General features: G+C 51.1%; 1 protein-coding gene across 1 annotated transcript in view; it reads right to left on the reverse strand.

Annotated features, from left to right (window-relative positions):
• The window catches only part of LGR6 (leucine rich repeat containing G protein-coupled receptor 6), a 202,528-nt gene that overhangs the window by 51,953 nt on the left and 136,705 nt on the right, over positions 1-13,870 (reverse strand). Inside the window, exon 6 of the mRNA XM_007054310.4 lies at positions 8,331-8,402. Within this exon, the coding sequence (XP_007054372.1) occupies positions 8,331-8,402 (72 nt within the window). The remainder of the gene's footprint in view (positions 1-8,330; positions 8,403-13,870) is intronic.

A 13,870-nucleotide genomic window follows, 5' to 3' on the forward strand; every position in this document is an offset into this window, starting at 1 on the left:
GTTCAAGGTCTGGAGAAACAGGTATCGACCCTGCGTTGCATAAGAGAAACTGAAGATTTCCTGGACAGACGTCAGAATATGCTTCTACGGACACAATGTTCTGAAGATTCAGAGCAGGCTGCGCAGCAGGGACAGGAGGATGGTGAAGAAATTTGGCCGCATGTGACCTCCAGAAGAAGAAAGGGGAGCGTCCATGTACCAGCAGCGCAGATACAGGTAAGTAACTATTTTCATGTTCTCTCCACAGGTACTAAGGCGGAGAGTGGACCAGATGATATGTCTGAGGGAAGGGAGCAGAAGGAGACTCCACCGATTGGAAGGCATGAGATGCCCTGTCCTAGGGATGGGGGTTCCACGACCACCGCTCCCAAGAGAAGGAGGCGGGTGGTGATGGTCGGGGACTCTCTCCTCAGGGGGACTGAGTCATCTATCTGCTGCCCCGACCAGGAAAACCGAGAAGTCTGCTGCTTGCCAGGAGCTAGGTTTCGCGATGTGACGGAGAGACTGCCGAGACTCATCAAGCCCTCGGATCGCTACCCCTTCCTGCTTCTCCATGTGGGCATCAATGATACTGCCAAGAATGAACTTGAGTGGATCACTGCAGACTACGTGGCTCTGGGAAGAAGGATAAAGGAGTCTGAGGCGCAAGGGTGTTCTCGTCCATCCTCCCCGTGGAAGGAAAAGGCCTGGGTAGAGACCATCGAATCGTGGAAGTCAACGAATGGCTACACAGTAGCGTCAGAGAGAAGGCTTTGGATTCTTTGACCATGGGATGGTGTTCCAAGAAGGAGGCGTGCTAGGCAGAAACGGGTTCCACCTAACGAAGAGAGGGAAGAGCATCTTCACAAGCAGGCTGGCTAACCTAGTGAGGAGGGCTTTAAACTAGGTTCACGGGGGGAAGGAGACCAAAGCCCTGAGGTAAGTGGGGAAGTGGGATACCAGGAGGAAGCATGAGCAGGAGAACGCGAGAGGGGAGGGCTCCTGCCTCATACTGAGAAAGAGGGGCGATCAGCGGGTTATCTCAAGTGCCTATACACAAATGCAAGAAGCCTGGGAAACAAGCAGGGAGAACTGGAAGTCCTGGCACAGTCAAGGAATTATGATGTGATTGGAATAACAGAGACTTGGTGGGATAACTCACATGACTGGAGTACTGTCATGGATGGATATAAATTGTTGCGGAAGGACAGGCAGGGCAGAAAAGGTGGGGGAGTTGCATTGTATGTAAGAGAGCAGTATGACTGCTCAGAGCTCCGGTATGAAACTGCAGAAAAACCTGAGAGTCTCTGGATTAAGTTTAGAAGTGTGAGCAACAAGGGTCATGTCGTGGTGGGAGTCTGCTGTAGACCACCGGACCAGGGGGATGAGGTGGACGAGGCTTTCTTCCGGCAACTAATGGAAGTTACTAGATCGCAGGCCTGGTTCTCATGGGAGACTTCAATCACCCTGATATCTGCTGGGAGAGCAATACAAAGGTGCACAGACAATCCAGGAAGTTTTTGGAAAGTGTAGGGGACAATTTCCTGGTGCAAGTGCTGGAGGAACCAACTAGGAGCAGAGCTCTTCTTGACCTGCTGCTCACAAACTGGGAAGAATTAGTAGGGGAAGCAAAACTGGATGGGACCCTGGGAGGTAGTGACCATGAGATGGTAGCGTTCAGGATCCTGACACAGGGAAGAAAGGAGAGCAGCAGAATACGGACCCTGGACTTCAGAAAAACAGACTTTGACTCCCTCAGGGAACTGATGGGCAGGGTCCCCTGGGAGAATAACATGAGGGGGGAAAGGAGTCCAGGAGAGCTGGCTGTATTTTAAAGAATCCTTATTGAGGTTACAGGGACAAACCATCCCGATGCGTAGAAAGAATAGTAAATATGGCTGGCAACCAGCTTGGCTTAACAGTGAAATCCTTGCTGATCCGAAACACAAAAAAGAAGCTCATAAGAAGTGGAAGATTGGACAAATGACCAGGGAGGAGTATAAAAATATTGCTCAGGCATGCAGGAGTGAAATCAGGAAGGCCAAATCACACCTGGAGTTGCAGCTAGCAAGAGATGTTAAGAGTAACAAGAAGGGTTTCTTCAGGTATGTTAGCAACAAGAAGAAAGTCAAGGAAAGTGTGGGCCCCTTACTGATGAGGGAGGCAACCTAGTGACAGAGGATGTGGAAAAAGCTAACGTACTCAATGCTTTTTTCACCTCTGTCTTCACGAACAAGGTCAGCTCCCAGACTGCTGCACTGGGCAGCACAGCATGGAGAGGAGGCGACCAGCCCTCTGTGGAGAAAGAAGTGGTTCGGGACTATTTAGAAAAGCTGGACGAGCACAAGTCCATGGGGCTGGATGCGTTGCATCCGACACTACTAAACGAGTTGGCGGATGTGATTGCAGAGCCATTGGCCATTATCTTTGAAAACTCATGGCGATCGGGGGAGGTCCCGGAAGACTGGAAAAAGGCTAATGTAGTGCCCATCTTTAAAAAAGGGAAGGAGGAGGATCCTGGGAACTACAGGCCAGTCAGCCTCACCTCAGTCCCTGGAAAAATCATGGAGCGGGTCCTCAAGGAATCAATTCTGAAGCATTTAGAGGAGAGGAAAGTGATCAGGAACAGTCAGCATGGATTCACCAAGGGCAAGTCATGCCTGACTAATCTAATTGCCTTCTATGATGAGATAACTGGCTCTGTGGATGAGGGGAAAGCAGTGGATGTGTTGTTCCTTGACTTTAGTAAAGCTTTTGACACGGTCTCCCACAGTATTCTTGCCAGCAAGTTAAAGAAGTATGGGCTGGATGAATGGACTATAAGGCGGAGAGAAAGCTGGCTAGATTGTCGGGCTCAACGGGTAGTGATCAATGGCTCCATGTCTAGAAGGCAGCTGGTATCAAGCGGAGTGTCCCAAGGGTTGGTCCTCGGGCCGGTTTTGTTCAATATCTTCATTAATGATCTGGAGGATGGCGTGGATTGCACCCTCAGCAAGTTTGCAGATGACACTAAACTGGGAGGAGAGGTAGATACGCTGGAGGGTAGGGATAGGATACAGAGGGCCCTAGACAAATTAGAGGATTGGGCCAAAAGAAATCTGATGAGGTTCAACAAGGACAAGTGCAGAGTCCTGCACTCAGGACGGAAGAATCCCATGCACCGCTACAGACTAGGGACCGAATGGCTCGGCAGCAGTTCTGCAGAAAAGGACCTAGGGGTTACAGTGGATGAGAAGCTGGATATGAATCAAAAGTGTGCCCTTGTTGCCAAGACGGCCAATGGCATTTTGGGATGTATAAGTAGGGGCATTGCCAGGAGATCGAGGGACATGATCGTTCCCCTCTATTCGACATTGGTGAGGCCTCATCTGGAGTACTGTGTCCAGTTTTGGGCCCCACACTATAAGAAGGATGTGGAAAAATTGGAAAGCGTCCAGCAGAGGGCAACAAAAATGATTAGGGGACTGGAACACATGACTTATGAGGAGAGGCTGAGGGAACTGGGATTGTTTAGTCTACGGCAGAGAAGAATGAGGGGGGATTTGATAGCTGCTTTCAACTACCTGAAAGGGGGTTCCAAAGAGGATAGATCTAGACTGTTCTCAGTGGTGGCAGATGACAGGACAAGGAGTAATGGTCTCAAGTTGCAGTGGGGGAGGTTTAGGTTGGATATTAGGAAAAACTTTTTCACTTGGAGGGTGGTGAAGCACTGGAATGCATTACCTAGGGAGGTGGTGGAATCTCCTTCCTTTGAGGTTTTTAAGATCAGGCTTGACAAAGCCCTGGCTGGGATGATTTAGTTGGGGATTGGTCCTGCTTTGAGCAGGGGGTTGGACTAGATGACCTCCTGAGGTCCCTTCCAACCCTGATATTCTATGATTGTAAGGTCTCTTGAGCTCTGCGATTTATCCCCAGTCTCCTTGGGAGTCTTAGCAGACAGGCCCAAAAACATGCTCATCTCAAAGAGCTTCCCAGCCTAAACCTTGGCCCCATGGCTGTTCCCCTACTGGGGCTTCTGGCCCCAGCCCTGTTGTGTCTGTGTGGCTCCTTCGTGTGTATTCTCCTATCCCCAGGTGAACTGGCGACATGCCTCACTGGGTTTTTCCAAGAGGCTTGGAACACATACCAAACCACATGGGAGACAGAGGTTTTATCTTCCCTCCTGTTATCTTGCATGAGAGATGTCTAAATAATGAAGATTTGGGATAGCCAGAGGGGGAAATACTCTTCTAGTAAGTGGCTCACATGAAAACCTTCAAGAGTAATAACTGGAGATAGACCAACATCAGAGTAGCAAGGCTGTGGCGCAAACGTTTTCACCTCGCCGCTTTCTCCTGCCACGGTTTGGTGTCTGTGCCTTCCTGAGCAGCTGGGATAGGGGGGTCTGCTGATCCATCAGGGCTACAACATGTCATTTGCACATCTCTTGTGAAGGGGGCAATGCACGGCTGCCCTGGCTCTGTGGGGCACTACTCATTAGGCTGGCAGAGGAGGGGAGCTCAACAACCCCACTTTCTCTTTACCTCTTTCCAGGTGATTAGTGCAGCAGTCTCTGCTCAAAGGGAGCTCTCACTGTGATCTGTCTGTGCACAGACTGGGCACACAGAGAAGAATTCCTGAATGCCCCCAGCTCCCAGCTGCGGAGGGACTGCACAGAGCAACTGGAGCTATTTCTCTCTTGAATCTAAAACAGGGCTTCTCAAACTTCATTGCACTGCGACCTGCTTCTGACAACAAAAATTACTACACGACACCAGGAGGTGGGACCGAAGCCTGAACCCGCCCGAGTCCCACCGCCCCAGGTGGGGAAGGGGTCAAAACCGAAGCCCAAGGGCTTCAGCCCCTGCCAGGGGGCCTGTAATCTGAGCTCTGCCACCCAGAGCTGAATCCCTCGGGCTTTGACTTGGGCCCCAAGCCCCAGCAAGTCTAAGCCATCCCTGAAGACCCCAGTAAAATGGGGTCACAACACACTTTGGGGTCCCGACCCACAGTTTGAGAACTGCTGATTTAAAAGATCTGATTGTATTTTACAAAGTACAATCCCTCTCCCTGCCTATCCTGGCCAGTCCAGCTGTCTAGACATGGTGGGGAATCTCTGGCTCTGGGAGCTGGGTAACTGGCTCCCATCAGTGCCTTTGAAAACCCCACCCAAAATGTCTTTACCCCTGCTGAGCTTTAGAAGTAACAGCCATAACAACATGGCACATGGCTCCATATCCGCAATGGAACAAAATGCACCTCTTGGAAACACCGGAGCAGGTTCTGCTCTGAGCAACATTCTGGCCATCTCCTTGACTTCACTAGGGTTACACCCATAAAACAACTGGGAGCAGAATTTGGCCCATGAAATACTGAAGAATAGGTTAAATACCACATGTGAGATTAGCAAAATATCCCCAGCCTGTACTGGAGAAGAGAAGAAGTTTAAAGGAGGTGTCCAAAGGGGAGGCAGTGTGGGCTAGTGGCTAGATCACAGAATGCTCCCTCAGCGCCCCACAGCGCAAGGGGAGAGCTCCCACTGCTACACCTCTTTTGTGGAGTGCAGCGCCAATTGACCAGCCCTGCCCTTTCGGGGACAAGGGGTGCCCCCCAGTGGTGCAGTCAGTAACTGTGATTGCAACAGGCCAGGGGAGCGCATGGGCGGAAGCTCCGGGCACTCTCCTTATCCTCACACCTGCGCTCCCCAGGTAGGAGCCGGGAAGAAAGGAGGAGACGCAACAAGGGGGCTCCTTGGATCCGTGGACAAAGCAACGAATCTCCAGCCGCAGAGGCGGTGCCTGACTGGTAATTCCCTGCGAGGGCAGGAGATGAGGGAGACAAAGAGAGGGATCCCCCAGCAGTGGGGAAGGACAGTGTGGGGAGCTTCCTCAGCCTATTCCCATGCTGTACCTGTTTCCTGGATCAATGGTCTCCTGGACTTGGCACTATCAATTTCCTCTGCTGTCGAGCTCTGCACAGGAGAGGGGGCAGAGAGCCAGTGGGGCTGGGTTACGCCAGGTTGGCCTGAGCAGGAGGCTGGTGTAACGTATGCTGCTGTCACATGGTTCCTAGGGGCTTTGTGGAGCGCCCCTCTCCCATCTCCACCAGCTACTCTGCAGCTAGACTCTGTCCCCTTGGTGATGCCTGAAGGGCGCCGGGAATCTGGAGCAATGTACGTGCCAGTCCAAGGAAAGGTGTCACCCGGGGCTTGAAACCAATCCGGACAATGGAATAGCTGGAGCCTGCTGACCAGTGGGCGGCTCTTGGCCATGAATGCGAGATTCCTTGATGCCTCCATCATGTAATCGTCGCAGCAAACTGCCCCGGCTTTGCCTGCCATGCACACAAACCCTGGACAGTGGGAAATGAGCTCTACGCACAGAGATTTCTCTCCTCCCAGCTGGTCTCCGATGCTTTTCCCCTCTGTTTTACATTGGGTGTTATGGTTTTTGGGGGCGGGGGGGAGATTAGGGGAGACTGTAAACCATGAAGGTTCCATCTGGTCCACACTGACATCATCCAAGCAAACAGTTGCACGTAAAGAACTGCCAGAAGCAGGCCCTAGGCAGGGCTGGTGATCAGATACCATGGTGAGGGGCACACATGGAACACTTGGACAGACAGCAGAGACGTCATGTTGACGGCGGCCTCCCGTCACCCCATGTGCGACTCAGCTTCCTTTCACTGATCTATAATGTGCCTGTCTTAAAATCTAACCTAGCCTCTCTTTCTCTCGGTACGTGTCCCACACCCACGGCCACGTCAACCGAGTACCTCGTGGTTCCATTATAAGTACACACCGACACGTCCAGTAGAAATCTGGAGGAGACCCACCCCTGCCCCAAGCCACCAATACCAAAGTCTAACACCCTCCTCCCTGTTCTGGGTGTCTCGGGCTCTGTCGGTCCAAATGCAAGGGAGAGTGTTTCCTGAGACTGCCTTGCCCCCAGCCCTCTGGGGAGCACACCTAGGGACCATGGCCCAGCTCCTCAAAAGTATTTAGGCCCCAGTGGGAGTTAGGCACCTAAATACCTTTGAAGATCTGGGCCCAGCAATTTGTCTGCAGTATCTAAGCAGCTTCCCGCTAAGCACGGAAAACGCCCTGTCTCTCTGAGTGACACTTTTATGACAGGACACGTCCTCTCTGTTTATTCCCATGCCCTTCCCCTTCTTTCGTTGGGTTCTGCCCAAGGCCAGCACAGCGGGAGAGGTTTCTGTGCAACTGAGGGCAAGAAGCCGCCTGCTCAGACATTTTGGAGCCCTGATTTATTTGCTTGTTTGTTTGTTTTTCACATGAGGCCAGTGTATGGTCCATTAAACCCGGGCTGTTCACAGGGCAGCCACATGGACTCCTGGGCGAGGCTTTTCGCTCTCTCCCGCAGTTCAGCAACACCCCAGTGCCCGTAGCTAGGAGCAGTCCTGTTTTCTGATGGAGTTCCTGTCCTACAGCAGGATCCACGCCTGACTTACAAGAACCTTGGAGTCTAGGCTAATGCTAGCCTGCCTGCAGGACAGACTATACCGGAGAATTTGTCTGTTTTGTCATCGTTATTATTATTAAGAATCATGGTTATTACAATAGTGGCTAGGGACCAACCAAAACCAGGGCTCTATTGTGCTAGATATTGTACAGCCGAACCAAGAGACAATCCCTGAACTGTCGGGTGGCATGAAATGCTTGTAAAATACCTTGGCCAAGATTTTGCAGACCTGGCCACTGATTTTTTAACTGGCCTTAATTTTTGGGTGGCCTTAGAAGGCCCCAATTTCCAGACGGTGGGAGAGTGAGCAGGGATGGCGCGTGAGGTGTTGACAGCTGGGTGGCGGAGGCTGACAACTGGTGAACAGTTAGGTGCATACTCGGGGGGCAGTGACGTGATAAGAGACCAGGACAGAGCAGCAGATCATGAGAAAGGGCGTCATGCCCGTACCCCTGTGGGGGTGTAGCCAGTGCGTTCGGGGCACGGTCCGGCTCCCCAACCTGGTTAGCAGCTGTATGCATGCCAGGCCCTACAGTCTGTGAGGGAATAATGGAGCTGGAGAGCCGTTAACAGGCTCTGAGACCCGGTGGAATGGCTCCGTCTCAAAGCGCTTTTCTCCAGGGCCTGCAGTTACAAGAAGGAAGCAAAATAAGAGAACACGAAGCAGCAAACAGGCTGCAGAACACGCCAGCTCCTTCCAGTAACTCCAAGTTTAATTGGAACTCCCCTCCGAGGCACACTCCCCATCCCCCACGCACCTGTGCTAGGGGAGGCTGTGGCTGCACTTAGCCCCTGGGCCTGGCATGGATACACACATCGCCCATGCTGGCTCCGCACAGAGCCCTTCGCAGAGGGCATTATTCCCCGCCGAAGAGAAAACGGGCAACTCACAGGGTTTCCAGGCTGTGCAACCCTTCGAAGCTGTTGATCCCCAGGCTCTGGATCCGGTTGTTGTGCAGGTGCCTGCAGAGAAAACGGAGAGGCTTAAGTGGGGCCGAACTCAATTGGCCTTTCTCCAGCAGTCCCTGAGCGGCGACCATGCAGGGGTGCTCGGAGAGCTGAGCGCGGCTGAGCACGCGAAGGGCACCGGGGCAGGAAATACACCTTGCAGAGACTCGCTAAACCACTAGGCTCTCAGGATGGCCACAGGGTGCCGCAAACAAGAGCGAGGTATATAAAAGCCAGGGCTGGCGTTAGGGGGTAGCAAGCAGGGCAATTGCCCGGGGCCTCACACCACAGGGGGCACCACGAAGCTAAGTTGCTCAGGCTTCGGCTTCAGCCCCGGGTGGTGGGGCCCCTGGCTGAAGTCCCACACAGCTGGGCTTTGGCTTTCTGCCCTGGGCCCTAGCGAGTCTAAGGCTGGCCATGCTTGGAGGAACCCCCGAAACCTGCCTGCAGCCCCGCAGGGAATGCCAGATCCCTGGCTGAGAACCACTGAGGTGGATGATACAGCATAGAGCCCATGTTCAGTGGCCTATTTTCTTCTTAGTAAGTGGGTGTGCCCTCCGTTCTCTCTAATGAACGTTCTCTCTAACGAACGTTCTCTCTACCACAATAGGCCCCGTTCTGGGTGGAGGTTCTTGGAGCCCTTCAGGAGAAAGGCACAGAAGTGAGTCTGAGCGAGCTGGAGGGGTCTAAGCCAGTGTTGCCGAGACACTTGGGACTAGAAGCTAGTGTGTGTTACAGCAGCTCAGCACGCTCCCATGCACCACCTCTGAATCTGGCCCTTTCTGGGACACCGTCCTGTGAACTGCCTTTCCTGCCACACATTCAGTTTGCACAAATGACACTCAGTTTGCACAGCCACTCAGTGCCAAGCTGCACAACTGCAATATGGACAAAAGAGCTTCCTGCCCAGCTCATGCATCGCATGCAACGTGCACCACCGTGGGATCTACAGCAGAGATTTCCCAAGCTCCTTAGTGGGTTTGGATGCCCAATTCCCATTCATTTGACTAGGAAGCCCTGGGCTTTGAAAAGCTCGAGCCAACACTGCTAACACATGTTGGGCCCTATCCCATCAAACACCTTCAACAACCATTCATAGCTTCAGGACCCATGGGTGGATCCAAGTAGACTAAGCAAAGGCCTCCTTCTTCTGCAATGAATGTTACAATACCGATGGTCCAAAGCCCTGTCCTCATTCGCATCCCCCGCCCCACTGATCTCAATGCATGGGTGGATTTACCTAGAAGTGTTTTAAAAAAAAAAAAAAGACAATAAAACCTCTGAGCCCCATGAGTCTTGGTCTTTTAGTTCAATGCCATGATGTCTACAGTCACAGCTTTATCATCTCTTGCTCGCAGAAAGATGGAAATACTTCCAGATTTAGACTTCTGGATTTACTCCAGTTTGACTGCAATCGAGGTTATCTTCAGTTTAATGCTTTAAAAATGTCTAACCCCGGAGCCGAGTGGCTAACATGACATTCTGGTGTGCATTATCCACACTGAATCAACAAAGCTTACCCGTTTTTCTCCTCTCTTCATTGTCTTTTGTCCCAGTGCACGTATTGTGCAGTGGGTGTGTTATTTCTGATGCTCGAGGGCCCATGCATTATGAAGCCCTTCTGGGCTAATGCTGCTGCTGGAGATCCTTGTGCCATCTCTATTGTAAGGGCAGTAAAGTCTCCGGTGTTACATCTGTCCTTGAGAGCCCAGGCATGGTACAGTCCCATGGGTTCCCATTGGGATGTCCTGTGTGTTATTTCTGTGGCCATGTCTACACTTCAGGGACTACAGAGGCACAGCTATGTCACTGTAGCCACGCCAGTATAACCCCATAGCATAGACCTAGCTTCCAGGCTCTAGGAAAACCACTTCCCTGAGTGATGGTAGCTAGGTCGATGGAAGCAGTCTGCGATTGGCCTAGCTGTGTCTACCCTGGGGCTAGGGCATCACAGTTACAGTGTTCAGAGGGGTGGATTTTTCACGACCCCAAGTGCCGGAGCTATATCAACCTACATTTTAAGCGCAGGCCAGGCCTCTCTCTTCGTTTTTGGCAAAACCAGGATCTGTGTTACTGGATTCTTCCTTCCAAGTTGTCAGCGGCTGTCTGAGTGTGCGCATGAGTGTGCGCGGGTTTTAGCCACCTGACTCCCATTCCAGGCAGTGAGTGCCCCCCTGGCTGAACCAAGGCACAGCGCTCCAGAATCCTACTCCAATGATCTTTTCAGTCCAGCCAGATGGATCCCGGGTGCCCCGGAGACATGCTGTAAAGCAGAGAAGGCAACACCCAGGGGACAGACTGTGAGTCCTTGCTCACCTGAGTAGTGCCCTTGATTCCAGTGGGGCCTCACATGAGTAAGGACTCACCAGCCTAGTAGCAGCTCAGGGGGACAGAATATTTGCTGTGGTCCACTTCAGTAGATCGGTCCATTTTATGTGCCTGGGGCCTCGCCCCTGATAAATACCAAGCCCCTCACATTCAGACACAGACAGACTCTGCATCCGCTGTGATGTAAAGCATTAATCTATTACCATCGATCTATTCCCCAACCTATTGTGTCCTGGAATACAGCCTCTTTAAAATGGCCTGGGGCCGCGCTAGCAGGTGGATCAATGACATTGGTGTTTCTTGTGCTTGCTCTAAATCTGCCTTGGCTCAGAGAAAAAATTCTCTCCCTGCACCTGGATTTGAGTGCAGGAAGTATCACCGAGTGCACACTGTTCCCAAAGCCAAATGTTCCACGGTAAAAGCAGGAGGGTTTAGGAGCCGGGGAGGAAGCAGGCTCTGTGTGGTAGTTAAATGAAGGGCTGTGAGGACCGGAGCGCAGTTTGGAAACCAGCTTGATTCTCCCAGAGAAGCACATTTCCATCCAGTGATTCTGATGAGAACACACAGATTCTGGGGAGACACGAGGGTGCGGCCGTACAGCAAAATTTACTGTCTGCTCCCAGAGGTAAGTGGGGGAGAGGAAAAAGCAGCTGCAAGAAAACTTGGCTCAATTGTGATTCTCCGGAGGAGAAAGATTTAGATAAAACTCCAAGTCAGGAGATTAGAGGAGCTATTTCTCTTTGTCACAAAAAAATATGTTCCCCGTCCAGATGGTTTCCTCCGCCACATTTTATGTGGCATTTTCAGATCAAGTTGCCCTTACATCACTTTGGGCTTTCGCACCAAGATGACGCCAGTCGTTTGAGTCCCTCTGACCCTGGATAATGCACTCGCCAAGCCAAATGTTTGGATCTCACTGCATGTTCCCAGGGACGGGGGAAGCCAAAAGAGTGAGGTGCAAAACAAAACCCCCAATCCTCTAGTGCATCTGTTCATTTGAAATGACAAGCATGGGCATGAGGAAACAGGAAAGACAGGGCTTGCAATTCAGGTAGCAGGGACAACATTTCTAGACTGTTCTCAGTGGTAGCTGATGACAGAACGAGGAGTAATGGTCTCAAGTTGCAGTGGGGGAGGTTTAGGCTGGATATTAGGAAAAACTTTTTCACTAGAAGGGTGGTGAAGCACTGGAACGGGTTACCTACGGAGGTGGTGGAATCTCCTTCCTTTGAGGTTTTTAAGGCCCGGCTTGAAAAAGCCCTGGCTGGGATGATTTAGTTGGGGATTGGTCCTGCTTTGAGCAGGGGGTTGGACTAGATGACCTCCTGAGGTCCCTTCCGACCCTGATATTCTACAATTCTATGATTCTAGATGTGCTGGGTCTGCAGCTGTGGACCTCGCTTCCCCTGGGATCCTGCCCCAAATTACTCACCTTCCAGGCCTGGCATGTGACGTATTAAGTAGCATTCCCTTAGGAGGGGCTGGCAGAGAGCCGTACAGAATGCAGAGCTTTCATTTGGACAGACAGGTTGGGGAAATGAAGGTCTTGTTACGGATCCTCTCTCATCTCAGGCAGTCTTAACAGAGGCATCCTGGCCAGTGTTCTACACCTTTACAGGACATCACAAAGAGAAACAAATAGGTAACGTCTTCCCACCCACCCATGTGCTTACGCCTTGACTTGGAACATTCATGGCTTTAAAAACAGCTATCTTCCTCCTATGGGGCCAGATTCTGCTTCCCTGACTCCTGTTGGGTAGCAGCTTTCTCATCCAATCCTTCCATCCATTTCAAGGGGACCACTTGAGGAGTAAGGTAGCACTGAATGTCCTAGATAGAGTTTGATCTGGGCAGCGCTCCATCTCCAAGGAGATGACGTCCCTTTGGGATGTGCCATCATGATAACTGAATGTGAGTAAAAGTGGCACAACCTGGTCATTCATTAGGACCAGAAATCAAGCCCGACTGGATTTTTCTAGGTTTAGAAATGTTTGAGCTGCAGGATCCCATCAGTTTCATTCAGGCCATATCAGCGAAGAGGAATGAAACGAACACTGAGCCGGTTTTGCTTAAACTTGGCTTGAAGATGTTTGGAGATCAAGCAAAGAGAAATCCAGCAGATCTGCCTGAAACAGGGATCCAACTCATTGAGGAGTCAGCGTTGGTCTCCCCACTGGTGTGGCATCCAGAAGGAACGCTGAGAGTTTACATTGGCATGCGGGTAGCATGCATCACTGTTGCTGTCTGCACTTTGAAATGGGCTTCCTCCCCAGCGAGCACACGCACCCTGCTGAAAAGAGGCATGTTTTGTTGTTGAACATGTTTCTCTCCATCAGAAAAGCAAGCAGGCGAGAGACAGCCTTGCATCTGCGGTGACTGCACTGCAGTCTGGGAAACTGGAAAGGCACATCAGGAAAAAATTACAGGAGCCACCTGCCTCCAATAAAGAACAAATCGCAATTCCCAACAGGGGGGGTCTCTCGTCCTATTAAAAACTCTCTAAACAGGCTGTAGCCCTGCACCCTATTAAAACACGATTTATTCCAAATTCTCCTTTCGGAAGTCTTCTGGCAAACTGTCTCGTTTTCCTTTTCATTCTTATTTTCAAATAAGTTTTCCTGTGGGTGAAAGGAGCCCTAGAGAACAAAGTCCTGTGTCTAGCAACAAGCATGGCATAGACAGTAGCAGTGCAAGCTTCCCCCGCCGCTTGGAAGTCTCTGGAGAAGAGAGCAGCTTGGTCTTTCCGCCTACTAAGTACAACAACTACAAACAAGGGGAAAGAATTAGTGCCAATGATACCAGTCTGTTAAGAACCCTAGGATGTATCAACAGGGGAGTAGTGAGTAAGGAGGTGATTTTACGTCTGGTGGGACCAATACTAGAATACTGCGTCCAATTCTGGTGTCCACATTTAAAAACAACGTTGAAATTTTGGAAAGAGTGCAGAGAAGAGCCATAAAAATGATTTGTGGGCTGAAAAAATGCTTTAGAGTGGGAAACTTAAGAAATGCAATCCGATTAGCTTATTAAAAAGGTCAAGAGGTGACTTGATCACAGTGTATAAATGCCTTCATGGGGAGAAAATATGGGGTACGACAGGCTCTTAGATCAAGGGAGAAAGGCAGAACAAGAATCAATGGTGATGGTGGCCCTAG

The sequence above is a fragment of the Chelonia mydas genome, chromosome 21 (genome assembly GCF_015237465.2).
Source record: "Chelonia mydas isolate rCheMyd1 chromosome 21, rCheMyd1.pri.v2, whole genome shotgun sequence".
Taxonomy (NCBI): domain Eukaryota; kingdom Metazoa; phylum Chordata; order Testudines; family Cheloniidae; genus Chelonia; species Chelonia mydas.